Raw genomic sequence first — 21,267 nt, forward strand, 5'->3', positions numbered from 1 at the left:
ATACTCAGTCCACTGAAGAAACCTAAGCTCCTGCTCTTAATTAGGACTTTTTCTTTCATTGAAATTCATCTCTCTGTTCTGCTCTCTCGTCTCTCGTTGCCTTAGACTCCCTCGGTGGCCCATTCCCGTCCACGTCACATCGATGTCACCACAAACCCAAGAGGTGCTTGCCTATCCACTGTGGCAGTGTCAGTGGGCCCCTCCCCATCAGCCCACTTCTATTCCATCCAAATGCCAAGGGATCCCAAATTGTCATGGACCTCGCCCAGAAGACCGTGAAGAGGCAGGCCAGTTTCTGCAATGCCATCACCTTCAGCAACAGGCCCATTGCGCTCTACGAGCAAGTCCGCCTCAAGGTATTTTCTGACAGAGTGGAGCACTTGAGCTCTTAAGTGTCTGAGAGCTTTTAAACTGTCAAAACTGTTGTCTTGGTTTTATCTTAGGTTGACAGCTAAAAGGTTATGCCTCCCAATGTAAACTCAAATATGCTGTCAGTGCTGGATAAACATGATGCAGGTAGTGATTTTTAGCCTCATGTCAAAAAGCAGCCATCTCTATTTATGACAACATTTTTCTAATAAAATATTTTCACATACCAATAACTTATCATCTTTGTAGATTACCAAAAAGCAGTGCTGTTGGAGCGGGGCTCTGCGTCTGGGCTTCACTTCTAAAGATCCCTCCAGGATAAACCCGGACAACCTGCCCAAATACGCCTGCCCTGACCTGGTGTCTCAGAGCGGCTTCTGGGCCAAGGCGCTGCCCGAGGAGTTCGCCAATGAGGGCAACGTCATCGCCTTCTGGGTCGACAAGAAAGGCAGAGTCTTCTACCGCATTAACGAGTCCAGTCCCATGCTGTTCTTCAGCGGAGTCCGCACAGCTGAGCCCCTCTGGGCCCTCATCGACGTTTACGGCCTGACCCGCGGCGTGCAGCTGCTCGGTAAGAATCGTAGTGGAACAAATGGGGCAATGCTAGCCGACCGGACCACCCAAAGTTAGCAGATTAATATGAGCTAATGTGGAATGGGGTTTACAAAAATAAAGCATGACAGGGGATGTGATGGTGAAGTTACGTCACCATTGTGTCTTAGCAGCCTTGTTGATAACAATCACTGCTGTGACAAAGAAACAGATCAGACAGAAAATCTCAGTTCTCTTTTCTCACACTGGTTATAAAACATATACCATGTTAATCAGTGGCTGTTTGAGGTGCTGTCAGTGATGCTCATTGGATACAGGTTGCTTTTGTTGGGCTTGTTGCACACACCATGTAATAAAGCAAATAACTGTTCTATTTAAGGTTGAACCATTTCTTTTAGAGGTTGTACTCATCTCAGCACCCTACCTTGTAGAAGGGCTCTGTGTCAGAATCTTTCATTATAGTTAATTGAATTCAAACATGGTGCTTTTACATTAGTCTGTCTTTATTTAGTCAAGATTTAACCAAACTAATTGGAAAATGGTGGGTGCTCAGCTGGAGCCCCCAGCGCGCTGTGTCCACCCGTCCCCACTTGGAGCTTAAATCCAGGCCCCGTACACCAGCACCCTGAAGGATAATTAGCTCTGGTCCTTCTGGTATAACCTTCAGCCAAAGTCCTTTCAGAGAAACACGGACGATCACTTTTATTTCTATTTCAGCACTGCATTATATCAATATCCATGACGGAGACTAGTAAATGTGCTGCCATTCATACCGAGCTGTTTGAGTAACATTAACCACTCCGTGCTCTTGCAGTAGAAGCCACTTGATCCGCACAGATATACAGCATGTCCTGCTTTACCTGCCATAAGCTCTTAAGATGATGTGTTGGCAGCAATTTGGGGTTCCACCAACCTTCTGATTAGTGGATAATATACCCATATCTGCCTTAGCCACGGCCACCCATTCTTCCTGTCAGTGTGAAACCCTCATTAAAAAGCTGATCAGAAAGTCATCAGCTCAAAAGATATTTTTAGACGACCTCTTGTTTTGGTGGTTTTACTTTTCACATCACCGCAGTCAACAAAGCGACCCCCAGCCCTGTGTACAGTAAAGCCTCTGTGAGGGACAGAAATACTTGGCCCACATGTTGACACCAAAGCAGCAGGGCCAAAAAAAAGGAACACTGCTGTGCATTATCCAGGTATGCTAGGTAGCTTAGCATGCGTAGCACAGGATAGCATGGCCGTGGCTTTGATGTGAGACGTAGTGTTGGAGCTGTCATTCCTTCTGCTGTTGTAAAAATACACCGGGGGTCACATGACCCGGGTTTGATCGTATCTGTGCTGCGCTGTGTTGATTGATGCTCAGGCCTCCAGGCTAGTGTGCTGAGTATGAGGGACATCCATATTTTTAATTTTTACTCTTTGTTTTACATCATAAATTGGGGCCAAGTTGCACTTAGAGCTCATAATTCAAAGTTTAGGTACTATTTGCAGCATCTTTCCTACTAAATTAGCGTTTGCAGAGAGGGAAGCTCCTCAGTTCAAAGACACATTCAGAAAATGGTTCATGTGCATCAAATGCAGAAGTTCACAAGCTGAGCTTACTGGACCACCCCAAGGTTTGGACTGATTAAACCCTCTGTGAAGCATCACACCGAGATGTCTGACAGCACTGCTTAAGTCATCCATACTTTTTACTGCCAGGCCATATGCAGGGACTCCTGTTCCTCAGGGGGGCCTACAGACTGACATCTGCCCTCACAAACAGGGGCCTGTTCAGAGGGGTGGAACCCCACCAAAGGGTGGGACAGAGAGAAATACACCACCTGGACCAGATATGAATCTTTGTGACGCTGAACTGTGTCAGCACCCTGAGGCTCTCACATCTGAGGCTTCATTTAATGCTGCATTTGATGGACTGTAGTAGTAGTAGTAGTAGTAGTAGTAGTAGTAGTAGTAGTAGTAGTAATAATAGTAAGGCCCTTTTTAATTGAACTTGGACCCTCTGGGACATTCACAGTTAAAGTCTGCAGTTCTAACCAAACTGCACAGCTACTCTGAGCTCTTGCAGGGGCCAGAATTCCCTCTCAGATCAATAACATTTATTTTCTCCCAGTTAAAGAGTTTTGCAGCAGTGAGTGAGATTATTCATTGTGCCTCCTTGGGAAATACTATAATCCTCACAACATAAAGAATGAATTAAAATTCTGTGGTGAATTAGCATTTTCACTCGTGTATGCCGTGGCCTTTGGCAGTGGGGACAGTGATACACATTCAGAGGCCTCTGGTACCTTAGCCAAATCTCCCATTCACTTTATATGCTTTTCCTTCCAGCTCTTTCATTATGTTGCACATTTTCTGGCACCCATTGTGTTTAATGACTCGGATGCATTTGCTCTGACTGTCAGTTTATATTTGGAGTATGTTTAATAAACACTTACCTTAGGCAGCTGCTTTGCTTTATCACGACTGATGGGAACAAGTGCGAGGCAGGTCCTGTCTCAGGTGCTCACAGGCTCCCACCTGTCTCTCTTACAGACCATTAATATTAGCTGCTCTATTTCTGTAAACAAACAGAACTAATAAGGGGCTTTTAGGTTCTGGAAGAGGTGTTAAAGCAGGACTTCACTCAAGCTGCTAAAAGCACGAGGCAGTATTAGTTTTGTTCTCATATCAGGTATATGGGAACATCTTTAAACAACATTAATCCTCAACAAGTGAAAGGTCCCTGGTTCAGTCTCGGGAGGAGATGCAGATCCTTCAGGGTTGCACGGAGGGTCAACATGTGGCACTTCCTGCTGCGCTGAACCTTTGAGAATAAAGGAGCTGCCAAAAGTAGCGAAACCCTCAGTAAAGTTCATGGTGGAGGAGCCAGGTTAGAATGTAACATATGGTTGATTACACACAAATGTTACAATACATGTTACAATACAATAAATGTTACAATGTTAGAAAAACATTCTTTCAACAACTGCTGTCAGTTGGCTCACCTGTGCCCTCTTTCCAGGTGTGTCTCATTGTGTAACAGTCCCCTGTGCTGCACACATCTGTTTTCTGTCCTGAGCTGTATGATTTTAGTTTTTCTGGCCTCTTGGGGCAGTTCAATAGTCTGTAAACATAATACAGCTCTCTGTGAGATCATCACATTAAGGTCATCTGACCTGTTAATATAAAAATCTTTGCTGCAGTTTCAGTTTGATTTAAAAAAAAAAAAAAAAGCTAAGACATAAATGTGGTAATAACAGTTTAACTTCCCTCTCAGTACCATTTGATCCCATTGTTACAAAAATATTAATTCTAGTATTTTTAAATGAGTGATTAGTACATGTTCATTGCAGTGTACCCCCGCTCTCTCTGAGGCTGTTCTGAGGTCAGCTCAGAAGTGAAGGATGACCTCAGGTGACATTTAAGATGCCGTTGATGTAGAAAGATTGAAACGGGAACCATATCGTGCGATAGTCTGCCCCAAAGTAATCACCCCGTGTGACGTGTCCCCCGGGGTGATTACTGTGGGGCAGTAATCACCCCGGGGGACACGTCACACATGAAGGGTCGGGTGAAGTCTGGAGGATAATTTAGTGCTTTCACACCTCCGCAAACACGATGACAGCAATTTCAGATTTTCACCTTCCACCATCATGAAGCTGAGCCCTAAAATGACTCTAACACATGTACGCACGTGCAGCTTCGTCATAGAATTGATTTAATTCATTTGCTGGTAAAGTTTGGAGCCTTTGCTGCAAACAGCCACAAACATATCTGTATTTGTGGCTCTGCTGCAGAGGAAAGGTGTCAGATATAGTTATGTCTCCACTTGGATGCCTGGGGTAGTGAGTGATTGACTGCACCTGGCCTTGAACAGGGCAAATACAATATTGTGGAGGTTTGCCAGGATAATCTTTTGGGCAGACTGAAGCCATCCCCATGGGCTTGAAATCCAACAAGCCACAAAGGCAGTTTAATATATACCGATGTCCCAGTTCCCGGGGTTAGCCGTCACTCTCATATGTACACACACACACACACACACACACACACAGCAGGACTCTACTTGACATCGGGAAGGAGGCTGAGTATCTGAGTAATTCCAGCTGTTGTGAAGCCAGCAGGACTCAGATTGTATGAGTCAGTCACAGAGGAGCTTTAATCAAGACGGGCCCTCTGTGGGACTTCCCCGAAGGACGAGAGAATAAAGTCTGATTGCAAAGCCTCCAGGCTGCTAACACCTCTCGGCCGGGCTGACTCAGAGTAGGTGTTGGCCAGTCTCGCTGTCACCCCAAAGAAGCACAGCAGTTAATTTAGTTCATACAAAACATGGAAGAGAGGAAAACTGTAGTTCCACTCTGCGGTGGAAAACTGGAGAGCCTCTGATATCTGCAGTGATTTTAGGGATGATTGAATTGCACGGCAGCTTTGGCCTGGAGAACGAGGTCCCAATGAGGAAGCAAAACATTTACTGTCACCTCCGATAATAATTATCAGTAATGAAACAATTTGAAACACTCGTGCTAAAATCTCCTCTGTGTCGTGCATATATATGACACGTCTCCTCTCTTATGTAACTGCGCTCTGTGTAGTTGAGATGGCAGAACTTGTTTTTGTGTGAAGATGACAGATGTGTGCTAGTTGAAAAGAAAACTAATCCTGCAAAGCGAAGTGCCTCAGCGAGAGTAAAACAATGTGTGAAGCTTTGATGGATGCCGGCACGGCAGGAGCGGCTCTTAGTTTCCGTCTTTCAGCGGAGCGGCCTTATCTCTGACAGCGTGTCGGGCTGCGAGGCAGGGTCGTCCCGTTCTGAACCTTTCACAACACGACGGCCTCGATGAGGCCAGAGTGAAGGATGCCATCTCTGATGAAAACAGCATCCCTCGTGTGCTCCCGCGTAGCTTTGCAGCTGGTTTGGTTTGGAAAACAGGTGGAAGAGCAGCTGAAAGCAGGCTTCCCTTCACTGATTTGGCACAATATTTTAAACTGTCAAAATAAAATGCATGTCTGACATCTGATTCAGAGGGTAGATAAGAGCAGGGACCTATCATAGACTAAACACGGGACTTCTAAGAAGTAATGTGACAGTAAAGATTTCCTCTACAAACTTATGAACATGCTGATGATTATATAATATATCATTTATATCTAAATAATCTTTGGTATTAACAGGGTAAAAACAGGCTCGGCTTTCATCGGTTTCTCCTCACTGCTGCTCAGTTTTCAGACCTCGTTTCTGCTGTTACAGCATTGAGTGCATCTCTAATAAAATCATCGAAAAACATTAAATCACCATTAAATCTGTAATGTTTCATTAACTTGCTGTTGTTCAGCATGTGAAGAATATTTCTCCTTTGTTTCTGCTCAGAAAACTCTGAAACATCTTCACAGAAACCTTCCTTCTTTTTGCCCCTGAGAGCAGGAGCAGTGTTTAAGGAGGGTCTGTGGACCCTTTGAACGAGGGTCTGTGGACCCTTTGAATGAGGGTCTGTTTGTTCGGGTTCTGCTTGCAGTGGGCTCTAACCTGGGAAGAACCTTCTCAGCTGTGTTAACCGGCTGGTTCAGTTTATCAAACTGATTTTATTTTCCTTTATTTTCACATGAATAATCAGAGAAGTTCAGCACAATGACCTTCTGACCTTCTGATGCCCCTAAATTAACAGCTTGAAGGGACTCAGAGATGCCACAAACAGCTGCCACTCAGCAAGCTTTTAATGATGAAAATGTGCCTATTCAAAAAAAGACAAACAGACAAAAATCCAGACATGTTTTCTTCTGCTCAGGTTACACACAGACTGATTGCCGTGGAAAAGCTTTCTGTGTGTCGAATGATGAGATGTGACGAATCTAAAACAGTCGAACGTGTAACTGCCTCTGTCCTGTACTCTGGCACTAACGCAGGAACTCCACCAACATGAAGCCATCCGATGTGACGGAGGCCCGTTCGCTGTGTCTGAGTTAGCCAGCCTGGGCTCTCCCGCTTCTGGGAGAAACCAGCTGCTTTCAGTCAAATGATGATTTGATTACTGTGAGCACTTGACTGGCGCTGGTGTTTAACTTGGCAGGACTCAGCCTTCCAGTTAATAGCAGCACTTACAAATCCTGACGCTTCACACGGGCCCTCCAATAAAAATACACAAAGCAAAGAAGATGGTGTAAATCTGCCTCTTTTTGGTCTCATTTAGGAAGTGTAGTGGGTTCAGTGCCGTAAAGACCTCTAGACATCAAGCAAGGCAATTTAGCAGCGTTGTGTTTCTTGGCTGAAGTGGGCTCCATGTGGTGGTTGTTGCTGAGGGTTCAAAGGCTAAGAAGGGTAAACAGAATTTGTGTAACTTGGCCCTTAGAATGAGTTTTAAATGACCGTCCTTGGCTGAGCCAGTCTGTCTGAGCCATCCAGCACATAACTTTTAATGGGGGTAAAGTCGAGGTAACTCCTCAAGACTTATGAGGAGTTTCCTGATTTCTCACCACTTCTTTTCTGAGCTCTGAAGATTTTACCCAGAGTTCAGATCATCATGTTCACCGGAGGCTCTGCCAGGATCTCTGTTGCCCTCCGAGTCTTTTGGAGAATCGATATCTTTAATTGAGCGTAGCATTATTTCGGGCTCCGTTGACACCGTTCTACACGTCCGATTTCCAATGGGGTGTACGATTTAAGCTGCTTCTCCAGCCTGCAGTTACTGCACATCTGCAAGCCACCTTGAAGCCCACCTCCACTCCACCGCTTCCTTTTCACGCTATATCGGGTTTAATCAGTGACGTGCTTCTGTGCTACTGCTTTTCCTGCCTCAGGTGTTCCATATATGCACATGCACTGAGAAACTAGTTGTATATACCATGCACCATACTATAGCAGGCTTCAGGGAAAAATGGTTGATCAGTCAGTAATGATCATCATCATCATTCAGAAATAAAGTTGGCTTGCTTTGTTTACAGCCTGTTTCTTGTTCTGTTCTCCATGTTTCTAGATTTCTGCATTTACTTTAATGTTGTTACTGTAACAAAATGAGTCTGAATAATCTAGAGTATATTTCAGAGTACTATTTATTTATGCACTGGGCTCCTGAGGTGTGCAGTTATATTAGTTTATAAAGTTGATAAACCTGTGAAAGGTCTGTTTGAAAGTCTAAAGCAGGGGTGTTCAAATAAAATTTAAAGAGGTCCAGTCAGACACAATTTCATGAGGCCAAGGTCCGGAAGTCCAACTACTTAATGTGAGATATATATATATATATATATATCTTACTACTTAATGTAAGATATATATATATATATATATATATATATATATATATATATATATATATATATATATATATTAGTTTTTGTTAGTTTTCAGAGCATTAGTTTTTATATTTGGTTTCATGCTCAGTTTTAGTTTAGTTTTCATCAGTTTTAGTTTTTCATACTTTGTCAGGTGCAGAGTGACTATTGTGTAATAATAACTCGAAAAAAGATACCGTTTAAAAAATTGCATTCAACAACCAACTGTTCACAAAATAGCAGCATTACGTGTTTAATGTGTGTAATATTAAGGAAACACATGAACATCAACAAGGAGAAACAAAGAAAAACATGAACTCCAAAACTGAATGAACTCTCCAACAAACTTCAGCGTCAGTGCAGAACACGTGCTGTAAAACATCAGAACATCTTTGAAGGAATCAAAGCTCAAATCCAGCTGCATCCTGATGTTCTCACCACATGAAGCTGCTTCTGGTTTGGAGCTGCTCGGAGAGCTCGCTTTGCGGCCTCTGTACACAACCTACTTAAGTGGCCAACCATTTACGCTTGTGTAGCTGGATTGTGTGTGTTAATTACCTTGCGGTCACGTGCTGGTGTTTTATATGCGGTGCTGGGACTTTTTTGGTCCTCGCTCTTTGTGCTCCGTTTTTTGGCTGCAAACATATTTGTCCCTGTTGTTCCACTTTCTTCATCCATTCCGATAGTTCCAGCAGTCTCCCTCCAGGAATCTGCTGACATTTGTGAGTCCTTATATTGATGCTTTGATTATTATTCCTGATTATTATTCACTGATGAATTCAAACACTGCAGCAAAAAGTAGCCAGAAACGCACAAGGACTGAACAGGTTAATCACAACGTTGTGGGCTGTGTGGACCCGACATGTAGTTCGATTTCTCCGGAGGCGCACGTCAGGTTACGGTGAAGGATCAGTGCGGTTTCTCGGCAGACCGTTGCCATTATTTTGCGGACCGATGAGGTGAGCACGCATACGCACACACACAGTTGCCCAATGGCGCTCCCAGCTTAGACTGTTAGACCAGAAAAAAATGATTTCATATGAATACACAAGCGTTTTTTAAAATAAAATTACGAAAACAAAGGTCATTTTATCTATAATTTCTGTTAGTTTTAGTTAGTTTTGTAAACTCACAATACTGTTTTTTGCTTTTAATTATAGATTTTATTTATTTCAGTTAATGAAAATGTTTTTTTCAGTTTCAGTTTTCATTATTTCGTTCGTTTTCGTTAACTATAATAACCCTGTTTGTTACAAAGTTTACCAGCCGGCAGGAACCAGCTTGGTGGTATCACGTGGTATAGCCAAACTAGCATGCAGTTGGTCAGTGGGTTTCTTTGGACGCTTCACTACTACCGTAAGGACTGTAAAAGCTGCGCCGGTAAACCAGAAAGCGCTCAACAAGATGTTAATTAAGTGGTCATTTCTGTTTTGGTATTAGGTTCGGGTCCGCTTGAGACATCATTTCGGTCCGGATCTGGACCGAGGTCCGCCTATTGGTAATGTCTGGTCTAAAGTGATGGTGCCACTCAGTGATTGGAAATTAATCTGAACAAAAATATTAACCCCTTAACTGGCAAGGGCCCGGTGACGGGCCGTTTGTAGTCCCTTTTATATGGCAGGCTAGACCCTCCCATTTTTATTGACACGTCATTCGGCCAATCATGTAACTGGCTGCACCAAATCACCTGACAAAGCTACGTGACGCCCTCTGAGTATTATTGGCTCTGGGAAACCCATTTCTTAACATGATTGGCCGAATGAGGTGTCAGTCAAAATGGGCGGGTCTAGCCTGCCATATAAATGCACTTCATTCGGCCCGCGGACCAGACGCAGCCGATTAATAGGCTATGAAATGGGTTGTTCAGAGCCAATAATGACCAGAAGGCGTTATGTAGTTTTTGTCAGGTGATTTTTTTGCTGCCAGTTAAGGGGTTAAATATGCCTAAAAACAAATACTACAAACTACCACACCACAGTTTGAAATACGCCATCAGCGCCTCCTCAGAGCAGATTTATACTTCTGTGTGAGATCTATGCTGTAATCACAAACCCCTCTGAAACCTCAGTGTAACCTAACTTGCACCTCCGTAGAAATGGACCCACACCCTTCATGCTGGCCCCACCCACAGCTATCGTGATTGGCCCGTTCAGTGCCGGTGATTCTTCCGGGGCATTTCTGGCTACTTTTTTGCTGCAGTTTCTAAATGAGTGAGTGAGAGAATAACAACCGTCACCTCAACATGAAGACTCAAAGATGTGAGCACATACCTGGGGGGGAGATTTCTGAAACTCAGACTGGATGTGAGCGAATGTACAAAGAAATGGAAAAACTTGAGGGACCGGAGGGAACGAGCCCCAGCATTTAATTTGTTCCCGTCACTGCTGGCACTACAGAGCACCAGCTGAATGCTAGCAGCAGTGTTAGCCACTCGTGTGCAAAGACAGGGACTGCACTGTCATGGGATTTTTAAACAGGCCGATAGATGAAATCTGTGGACCTTACAGGGGTTACTGTGATAATATGCTCCAAAAACTATAAACTGTACCTGTTTAAATTTAAAGAACCTTTAAACTCAGGTTTCATCTCCACTGTCTGTGTTCAGGAAATGCTTTTTAGCACTCGGTGCTGAAACGGCTGCTTTGACGTGAGTGCAGAATACAAAACATCGGCTGGAAGATGCTAAAATAAGCACATTAATTCTGTGTGTACTGTAAGCAGCACCTTTCACATTATTCATTTTCATGATTAGTGCACCGTCACCCATCTGTATGAGAGCGAAGTCTCCTCCCGGTAATAATTAGCCTTTCTCCATGTGTGAGCACAGGAATAAAACTGGGGAGCTTTAATATAAGAACCTCATGATGGAGGTTATTAGCGCTGAGGCCTTGGCATGCTGATTGGCAGAGAAGGGGCGGCACATGCTGAATTCTGCCGATGACCTAAGGGACAGGGCTTTTGTGACTTACCGGGCATTTTGCCTGGCTCTTTGTTATGGCCATGTGTTGCCCTGAGAGCATGCTGCTCTTTCGAAAAGCCCCGGGTTCAAAGCCTCCCAGCTCGATCAGGGACTGGGGATTGGGCCACTGCCAAGGAATAAAGAACATCCCAAACATCTAGCACAAAGACCCTTCTGACTCCATCCCTCCCTTCTGCTATCCCTCTCTTGATATCCTGCTCGCTCTCTCGCTCGGCCAGTCAGCCAGCGTTTTTTAATCCTCAGGTCGGTCACAGCTGAGCTGCATGCTGCCTCTTTCTGTGCCGTCTCCCTCACTCCGCTTTATCTGGTCATAGCAAAAGCTTCCCGGATATCCATCTATACCTTCCACCCTTTTTAGCCGATCCCAGCTGGACAGTTCCCTTCACATCTACAGACTCCTCATGTCCTGTCCGCTCCCTTTCAGTTTTCTTTAGGATCCCTCTTTTCATTGTCTTTCTGAGTTCCAACTCCATCTCTGCTGACATCAGATGAAACCCTCCACAGACTGTGGATAAAGATAAGCCCTGTGAGATAGACTGTGTGCGTGAGAGAGTAAATCCGCCATCTCCACCTCCACCCCCCCAACCCCCTCCACCCTCTCAAACACTGGCTCAAACCCCTGGCACGTTCCTTCTGCTCAGGCTAGCAAAGCCACTAAGCCAGCCTCTCCCTCTGTCCGCCTCCCCGCGCGCAGCATTAGCTAACCTGCTTTGCAGCTATTCGCTAATTAAAAACATTTACAGTGCGAGCCAGGGCCCGCCCGGGCCAAAATAGACACGCTGCCATTCTTCCTTCCACCCCACAACCAATTCTTGTCCATGTATTTGTGATGGATTAGCCCAACAGGTGCCTAATTATTCTAATGAAGAAAGGCTCTGAGGAGGAGCTGGAAAACAGAAAAACCAAACGAGCTGACCCACAACTCTCATGTACTCCTGTAGGAATCAGCGCCTCGGCTAACAGGTGCTGCATTTGGTTTGCAATCCACTCAGAAGTGAAGAATCAGGTGATAAAGCTCCTTCATTTCTCCTGCAGGCTCGCAGAGTCGGCAGCTGCATCTGCCATGGCCCATTACAATGTTACAGACACAAGCACACACACAAACACACAGTGTTTAATGCAGCTTTCAAAGTGTACAAATCTGGCCTCAGCCAATGGGAGAGAGCATCTGTGAGTGGCTGCTTTGAAAGGGACCAATAGGACAAAAGGATTGTATCGGCTAAAAATGCAGGTGCACCATGATTAACGGGCAGCAGCTGGTGAGGTCACAAACGGACACGGGCCCGTGCGCACACACACACACACACACACACACACACTTTTTGGAAGTGCTCAGTAAATGTTCTGCAGGCCTTTCATAGCTCTCTCTTTCCTGCCAAGCTAACAACAAGCATTAGGAGCACATGCGGTACAGCAGCGCCTCCGTCTCGCGGCCTTTGATGAATAAAGGAGTAAAGAGTAAAATATATGGTGCACGATCCAAGACGGGTTTGAAATGACGCTCTTTGAGAAGTGAGAGAGGAAGAGGGAGAAGATGTAAAAAGGAACATAAACCATCAGAGGAGCCTTTCAAAAAGAAAAGCTGATAAAAGACCTTTTTTTTTTCTTTTTAGAGAAATCAATCTACCGTGTGCACGAGTTTGTGTGTTCACACATTCCCTCTGTCAGAGCAACACGGGGGGGTCCAGCATTGTCCTTCCCCGGTTCTGCTCTCCTCACTGTCATCCTCCCCAAGACCCGAGCATCAGCTCCGGTCCTCTCGCCTGTCCCTGAGAGGACAAAGTCCGTCCCATCGTAATCCAATTTGTGATAGAGTGATGGGCAGCAGATAAATGCAAGACGCACACAATTTTGTTTGGTGATGTAATTCAAACCCCCCTTCCCAGTGATTCAGAGTGATTGGGCTGCAGACAGCTGAGCTGCCTGCTCAGCTCTCTGTGGCTGTACAGAGAGGCCTTCCCTTATCATCAAAATTTAAGGCTTCATCAAGGATCCTCTGCTTCATTAAAAGTCTCCCTTCAGCTCTCTGTCCGAGGAAGCTACATAAAATCAGGAAATGGACTGACGTGGCAGATCGAGCTGTTCGATTACAGCCACACGTCGTCGGGCTCTGCTCATTTCCACAGACTCTCCACAGGTCATCTGTGGGTTTTCATGATCGCTGAGAGTCCATCAGTGGGGGATTGATTGTGGAGGTAGTAGATGAAACTTGAGCCGGCATGCTAGCCATCTTCAGCTAGCCCCGGGGACTGCGAGTTAACTGCTGCACGCGTCTGAGCAGGGAGGTGTTTAATGGTTGATTAGCAGTCTTTGGGAGTCGCCCTGTGCACCAAAGGCACCGTCCTCTCCATTTTATCCCTCTCTGCTAAATCAATTAGCACAATTACAAGGCCTTAGTTCCATTAAGCATTAATGAGAGGGCGCCGCGCTCTGGGTTAGCAGCTAGCTTTAATTGACGGCTGACACGACTTCAGTGATACGGTCTGAGCTTTACTCATCAGACAGCATTTCAGTGATGATGCAGAAAATCAGACATGTCAGTCTGTGAGGATCAAATGCTGCGCAGACTGCTGTCATCTCTGCTTCACTTTAACATATTCACACACTGATACTTGATGCCAGTCACTGTCTTTGTAGATCACTGAGCTGATCTCTCAGGTTGTCCTCAAAGAGCTGGTTTGATTGTGAAGGTGGATCTGGGATCCTGGAATGAGGACGTCTTTGGTAGGGATTAAAATGAGTGTGATTTCCCAACAACAGTTCAGAATGGAAACTATTCCCAAAGTTATTCACACTGCTGTTTCCTCTCCCCCCATTTCTCTGAACGATATCCGCACTAATCTTCACTGGCATGGATGCTAAGACATCTCCCAGATTATGTAGACGGATGTTACCGTTATCATTTTGGCTTTTCTTACCACATCACCCCCAGGGCTCACTGTGGCACACCCCTGGGGTCGCTGTGGTGTTCAGTTTGTGTGTATCAGCTGGTTTACTTCACTGGCATTAGTTCTGCACCAGTGCAATACCTTAAACCTGCCAGCAGAGGACAGGATTTCTGGGGGTGTGGGCAAAAAAGGCCTATTAAAATGGCCGTACCTCCCATTTAATTTATGGCCTCATCGAACACTTTAACAAATGTTTTATTCTAATTTTATATGCTCATTTTGTAACACAATCCCACTCAGAGTAAATCAGAGCGAGGTTCTGGGTGGTGGAGGATTTATGGTCTCAGTTGGTTCTGGATCCAAAAAAATAAACAAGATGGAGGCAGAAAGGAGCCAGTTGAGGTCCTTCAGGTATCTGACTAGAATCCATGGGTGAGGTGATCCGGGCATGTCCTATGAGAGGAGGCCTGGGAATGCCTCGGCGTTCCCCTGGAGAAGATAGAGGAGGTGACTGGGGAGAGGGAGGTCTGAGCCCCCCCCCCGCCAACCCGGGAGAAGAGGACAGACGGACGGACGGATGGATGGATGGAATAAGATGGTGGCAGCCAAAGTGCTTCATAAAAGTTGACAAACCAATTGGTGATGTCACAGTGCCTCACATCTTCATTATACAGTCTCTGTGATTCTCTGCTCATTTGCTGCTAGTTTTAATGTGCCTGCCTGTTGTTGTTGTTGTTGTTGTTGTTGTTGTTGTTGTCTAAGAATCAGAGGAAACCAAACAGAAGAATTCTACATTTCTCGGCTCTGTGCTAAAGGTGGAGCTGATTTTTATTGTTGTAAACGAGGCGATCAGACTGAGACTGGCTTTGACAGTGAGGGAGGGGTTTGGTTCTGACCCTCCTGTAGGACGTACAGACGTCTGACAGGTTTCTAACATGTTCAGCTTCATTCAGAAAAAATGGATTCCCAGTTCTGTGACAGCGACCTTTGACAGCTGCACGTGTGTCACACAGTCCTTCAGACTGCGACTCTAACAGTGTTAAACTACACACATTATATATGAAAGGTTTTAACTGTTTAACATGATTTTATGCCTCAATCAATTAATTATGTCCTTGATTAGAAGCTAATGTCACATTTTCTCAGCGTGCAGTTAAACCTATATTTAGAAAGAACTGATGATGGATGGTTCCTGTGTTCGGCCCGTTCAAAGGCACTCTCGTGGATCTGCCTCCTTTTTGGCCTGGGTCTCTTTCAGCTGTGGGGGGGCATCATAAGAAGCTTGGCTCCTCTGTTTGCAGTGCAGTAACGGTCAGCAGCCCGTCCCACAGCCCTGGTAATTGAGGCTAAGAGGTTTATCTGAAGTCAGGCCTCTCAGGTCCTGGTCAGATAGCGGGGCCGGGGCTGACCGGGACTCGAGACTCTCCGGAGACAGTCTGCGGCTGTTTCCCATCCATCGACCCCCCCCCGCCTCCCCAGCCTAATTTTTATTTTTTTTATTTTTAATGTGTGCGCCTCTTGGTTTGACAGAGGAGGTCGTCTCTACAAATACACACAAACTCGGGCAGCCCAGCCTCACTGAGAGGCTGAAGAGCAGAACACTCTCTCAGCATGGTGGCTAATTTTACCCCTACCACCAGGGCAGGAGGGCGAGGGAGGGAGAGGTGCGGGGGTGAGGGGAGGGGGCATATTAGGGGCGCTATTTTAAGCAGCTGTGTCAGCGCGTAGGATGAGAAGCAACCTGAGAGTTTATCAGAGGTGTGTGTATTTGTATGCGACCACTACTACTGCTATTAAAGACATAGATATTAATAGCCGTCTGTAGACTGATACTGTACTATGGAGTGTAAGGAATGCAGCCAGCACACACCCAAACACACACAGACATCCACCATGTATTAAAAATGAAAGTTTGTAGTAGCTGATACTTTCTTTCACTTCTCTTAAAGCACACTTCCTGACTCTAACATTTGCCTCAGTGTTGAGACTGATACTGAAATTAAATCGTTCTTTTTTAGGTATTTATTTTGTGTGATCTTGTTGTCAGAGCAGCTGCAGATTCGGCCCTTCTTAGAACTGAGGTTCAGGCTTCGTCAAAGTTGCTAACCAGAGCTCAGTAGGCCTGATTTCTGTGTTCTCCTCCTCTTCCAGACAGCGAGGTCGTTCCTCCAGACTGCCTCCGTCCACGCTCCTTCACCACGGTGCGCTCTTCCTCTCTGCGGCGCGAAGCGGACGACTCCCGCCTGTCCGTCAGCCTGTGCGACCTCAACCTGCAGCAGGAGGATGGTGCCCCGGCCCACGGCCGCTCCCACCGCCACACCCTCCACCTGGCCTCAACCTCCTCCTCCTCCAGCTGCCCCATCCCACAGAACTCCCTCAACTCCCAGCAGTCCTCCCTGCTGCCGTCCACCCTGGAGAGCGACCTCCACTTCCACCAGCTGCGCGGCGCCCACATTAAGACGCTGGACGAACAGACGGTGGCCCGATCCGAGCATGCACGTGAAGAGCGCACGCTGGTCTTCACAAACCGGCCTCTGCGCATTGGTGAGACCGTGTTCATCAAAGTCACCAAGTCAAGCCCGGCGCGCTCGGGCTCGCTGTCCTACGGTGTGACTTCCTGCGACCCGGCAGTGCTGCGCCCCAGCGACTTACCATACAACCCCGAGGCCCTGGTGGACAGGAAGGAGTTTTGGGCGGTGTGCCGGGTGCCCACGCCTCTACAGAGCAGTGACATTCTGGGCTTCTTGGTCAACCAGGAAGGGGAGGTCATCCTCAGCCACAATGGCACCAATGTGGGCATGCAGGTGTGTGTGGACAACTCGCGCCCACTCTGGATGTTCTTTGGCTTGCATGGAGCAGTGACGCAGCTGAGGATTCTGGGTAGGTTGCCCTAGCATGACGTTAGATTAGATACACAATAATAACACTAATAACAAAGACTGTTTAAAAGCAGTCTCTGCACTGTACTTTATCTCTGCCTACACAGTAAATCTTTAATTTTATAAGCTATATTTTAGAGAATAACTCTTTTATTGGTCTTTTCTAAAGGACTAAAAGGCTTTAAGGGAGTGATGTTGAACTTATGGGCTTGTAACCACTTTTTAATTCACTAAAGGATTGATTGAAGGGGTGCTGGTAAAGCTCCCTGGTTGCACAGGTGACCCTCATGCCAGAAGGCAGCAGCAGAGGCCCAGGTTTGGCTGTTTCCTGCATGGTGTTCCCCAGATCTCTCTTCTTCATGCAGACTCCGTGTCGATCCTTGTACCAGTTTAATCGAGCGTAGCATTATTTCAGGCAAGAAGTCGTGTTTAGCCACAATCCCAGATGAGCTCGGTGCAAGCCACACCAGCTGATGACTCAGCTGATGCACCTCTACACACCCAGTTAGAAAATCTTTAGCACATCTTCAGGCTGCTTTGCAGCCCATCTCAGGTGTGTCCTTGATGCTGCTGTTTGGTACGAGCATCTCGCTGCCGCAGCTGCTGCTTTCCCACTGTGGGACCGCCGTGTATAATGCACAGTGCTGTCATCCTTTTGTTGTTAAAGGATATTAAAGTTGTAAAAATCCAGTTACAAAGTCACTTTCAGTCTGTGAGACTGATCTTAAAACACTGGTAACTGAACTTTTTCCTGAATTACTTTTTGATTCTTAACTTGCCCCCCCAGTCTGCCCTCTGTTGGGGATTGATATGTCTGCGGATAAGTTATTGCAGACACATCAGTGTATGTGTATGTGTGTATGGACGTGCAGTCTGGGACATGATGATGAACAGCAGTGCAGAAATGTCAGAATTCGTATGAAATCAGTACGACAGTGTCTGCATCACAGAGCAAAACAGAGCAAAATATTATTATAAGCTGTGCACCTATATTATTATAAGCTGTGCACCTATATTATTATAAGCTGTGCACCTATATTATTATAAGCTGTGCACCTATATTATTATAAGCTGTGCACCTATATTATTATAAGCTGTACACCTATATTATTGCATGTATAATTTACATATGTATATGTTTTATAATCGTAGGATGTGGGCAAACCTCCAAACAAAATGGTTTGAGTCTTTTATCAACTAAAAGGACCACGTCATTCCAGGCTGTAGGCTTACTTTATCAGGTGGCCGCACTGATACTAGCAAGCTAAATACTGGCTGAGTGACCATCCCAGGATTAATATGACTGAACCAAACATTTGGTTTCTGTTTATGAAAGTAAACTGACAACGTTAGAAACAACCGTATTCACGGCAACGTTCCCCACAGACCGTTTTATCTGACTCCTTCTGTCTCCGCCTCCCAAACACTCCGCTGTTCAGAGGGGGGGGCCGGGGGAGCACAGTGACGTGATGCCATATTGCACCTTCAAAATAAAAGCACCAAGTTAAAGATTTCAAAATCAAGTATTTTTCTCCTCCGTGGTGTAATTTTTGGGTGGGACAAATGTCTGTCTCCAAGGCATATGTCTCCATCACAGATGGCTTTGGTGTCTGATAACACTTCAAAGTAAACTACAGTCAAAGTGGATTTTCTGGATTACATTTTCTTACTGGCAGTCAGAGCAGGACACTTTCAAAAGCAGCTAATTTACTGTGAACACAGCATCACGAGCTTAGATACAAAACTTACCTGTTCAGGAAGTCTAAGATTCTGTGCAGTCTGAGGACTTCTTCACTTTAACGATAACGAGACAATGAGAACCTGCTGGATTTTAGCATTCACACCTGTAGCACCTGAGCAGGTCACATGAAACTGCTGTATATCCAAGCTGCAGTACAGATATAGTACACACAACAAAAGAATAATGCATTTAATGCATCATGCAAAGTTAAAATGTTCAGATTTGGTTCTTCATAATATATAAATTATATTTGTTTAGTTATTCCACTGGCAGAAGTCCAAAGCAGGCAACCACTAGAGGGCACTGTGAGGCACCTCACAGTGCCCTCTAGTGGTGGCCCTGGTGCCAATCAGTCAGTTTTTTTTTTAAATAGATGAATTTAATACAAAGGCAGTGCTGTGGCGCAGTGGTTAGCAGGGCAAAAAGGTCCTGGGTTTGAATCCGCTATCGGGTCTTTCCATGTGGAGTCTGCATGTTCTCCCCGTGTCTGCGTGGGTTCTCCAGGTTCTCCAGTTTCCCCCCACAGTCCAAAGACATGCAGGTTGTGGGGTTAGGATACCTGGTACCCCCGTGACCCTGAACTGGATGAGTGGAAAAGGATGGATGGATGGATGGATGGATGGAGTTTAATTGATACCTTTGGATGTTTCCCTTTTTTTATGTAGATCATTTAATACAATTTTGAGCAAACACAGCCCATATGTGGGGCCGTGTGAGGCAAATTTATCTTTCAGTGTATGAGTATATTAGAGTGTGTTGTAACCCATTTATAGTGCAATTATTCACGCAGTGCAATTAAAAGCAAATTCACATGGATATGATGGGCGTAACAAGCACTTAATGCTTTACAGCACGTGTCACTGGTGCTCGACCTCATTCATATTTGATCTGCCTCCTGTGTGCGGCGTAATAAGCACCTTTTGTCTTTGACTGCACGCTTTATCTTGCGAGTAATCCTGCTTGAAAGAGTAATTGGTGGTGGAAATAGCCATCCCTTTAGCTCAGTGATGTGTCCGGAGGTCAGGAACTCACAGATCAGTGTATTGATCTTCATTTGCCTGCTCACCACTTCCTCCCTGGGGTTGAAATCTATTTGTGTTAAGTGTTGAATGCTCTGGCAGTGAGGAAAACTGCTCCTCAGCCTCTGGAAATCACAGTCACGGTCATGACCATTTATTCACCGAAGGGTCGAGAGCTGGGGAAAGCACTGTGTTACTCTCGTTTGTCACAATATTTACAGCAGATGTCCCATAAAGCAGGAAGCATCTAAACAGGATTAGTGAGAGAAGTGGACACTCTGAAAAACAGGAAGTGAGCGAGCAGAGGTGGAAAAGGGGCTCTGAGAGGCTTTGTGTGACCTGCATGCGGCGGAGACGACATGACGTCTCAGCGGGGTGGACGCTTTGTGCGCCGGGACAACTGAGGTTTGTTTACTCTTTTCTAAATGGTGATAATGACAGGAAAGTGGGAAAGGTGTGCGCCACTTCTGGCCCGGCACTTCTTTGTTTGCCACATTTCACCCTGTCAGACACGTCGGGGAAGAAGCTGCAGGAAAGGTGGCGGACAGGCTGCCTTTATGAATGTCATTCTGAATGATATTTGCTCTCACATCTGCCACAGAAAGTCTGCAGCATCCAATTTCAGTGACAGACCCTCACAAATCTGTGCCACCAAGACGTTCTTAGAAACATTAGTCTTAACAGCAGGTTCGGTTATCATGTAAAGTTCCTGCCGACAGGAAAAAGCAACACTTCTGTCAGCTTTTACAGCCCGACACGTAAACGCTTCTTCTATTAATGCAGTGGTTCAGAGGCACAACAGCCCAAACAGCTACGGCCTTTCAGACGTGTCACGAGTGCTTCTGTGGAGGAAGCAGCATCTATAAATACGTGCTGCTTTCTTCCCTGACAGCAGGAAGAGGAAGCAGAGGTTAGAAGAAGGGGAATAACCTGCACTTTAACTCTCTGAGTCTAAGACTGTCTCATCAAAAGCCTCTTTCAATGTTCAGTTCTGTATGTTCGCTAATGTTGCCCTCTGTTAGCTTGACCCACTTACCATCAACAAAGTAACTGTGACAGTTACGTCGATACAAATCAGAGCGAGCTTCGATAAAGCTCTGATGTAGAAAGCCTTTGTGGACTTTAATCGCCCCCTTTTTTCCAGCTGATTGTGAATTGGCTGTCACGCTCCTGCTTTTCATCCCAAACAGATCTAAATGTCTCATTTGTATCGCCTGTTATTGCAGCAAGAGATCGCCTGCTTTACTGTTAAATTACATTTTGCCTACGATTATGCGCGCCACAGACCATCTGCCTTCTCTGTGTATTTCTAATAATCATTTACTGAAAATGGAAAGCCTCGCCAGCTCATCAAAACAGGAAGCTCAGAACAATGAAACCAGTCCGAGGCACGTCTCCTTATCAAGGCCAATCTTGAAATTCCCACTGAGGTGGGAATCATCTTTACCTTCCAGCTGCTTTGATTTAGGAAACCCCTCTTATCTCAGAGTTGTAGCCGCCTGATTTATTGCTTTGTGTTGGCTGGAGAGCAGTTCAGCTCAAGCTGAATTTAAACCACGCCTTCCAGTCGGAGGGAGAGATGTGTCCC

General features: G+C 45.6%; 1 protein-coding gene across 2 annotated transcripts in view; it reads left to right on the forward strand.

The window, feature by feature from the left end:
* Positions 1–21,267, forward strand: part of neurl1aa (neuralized E3 ubiquitin protein ligase 1Aa) — a 45,867-nt gene that overhangs the window by 11,089 nt on the left and 13,511 nt on the right. For both annotated transcript variants that reach the window (XM_030733309.1, XM_030733316.1), the window contains exons 2-4: positions 106–356; positions 619–940; positions 16,192–16,920. In XM_030733309.1, the coding sequence (XP_030589169.1) occupies positions 106–356; positions 619–940; positions 16,192–16,920 (1,302 nt within the window). The remainder of the gene's footprint in view (positions 1–105; positions 357–618; positions 941–16,191; positions 16,921–21,267) is intronic.

This window comes from Archocentrus centrarchus, chromosome 1 (assembly GCF_007364275.1).
Source record: "Archocentrus centrarchus isolate MPI-CPG fArcCen1 chromosome 1, fArcCen1, whole genome shotgun sequence".
NCBI classification, from domain to species: Eukaryota; Metazoa; Chordata; class Actinopteri; order Cichliformes; family Cichlidae; genus Archocentrus; species Archocentrus centrarchus.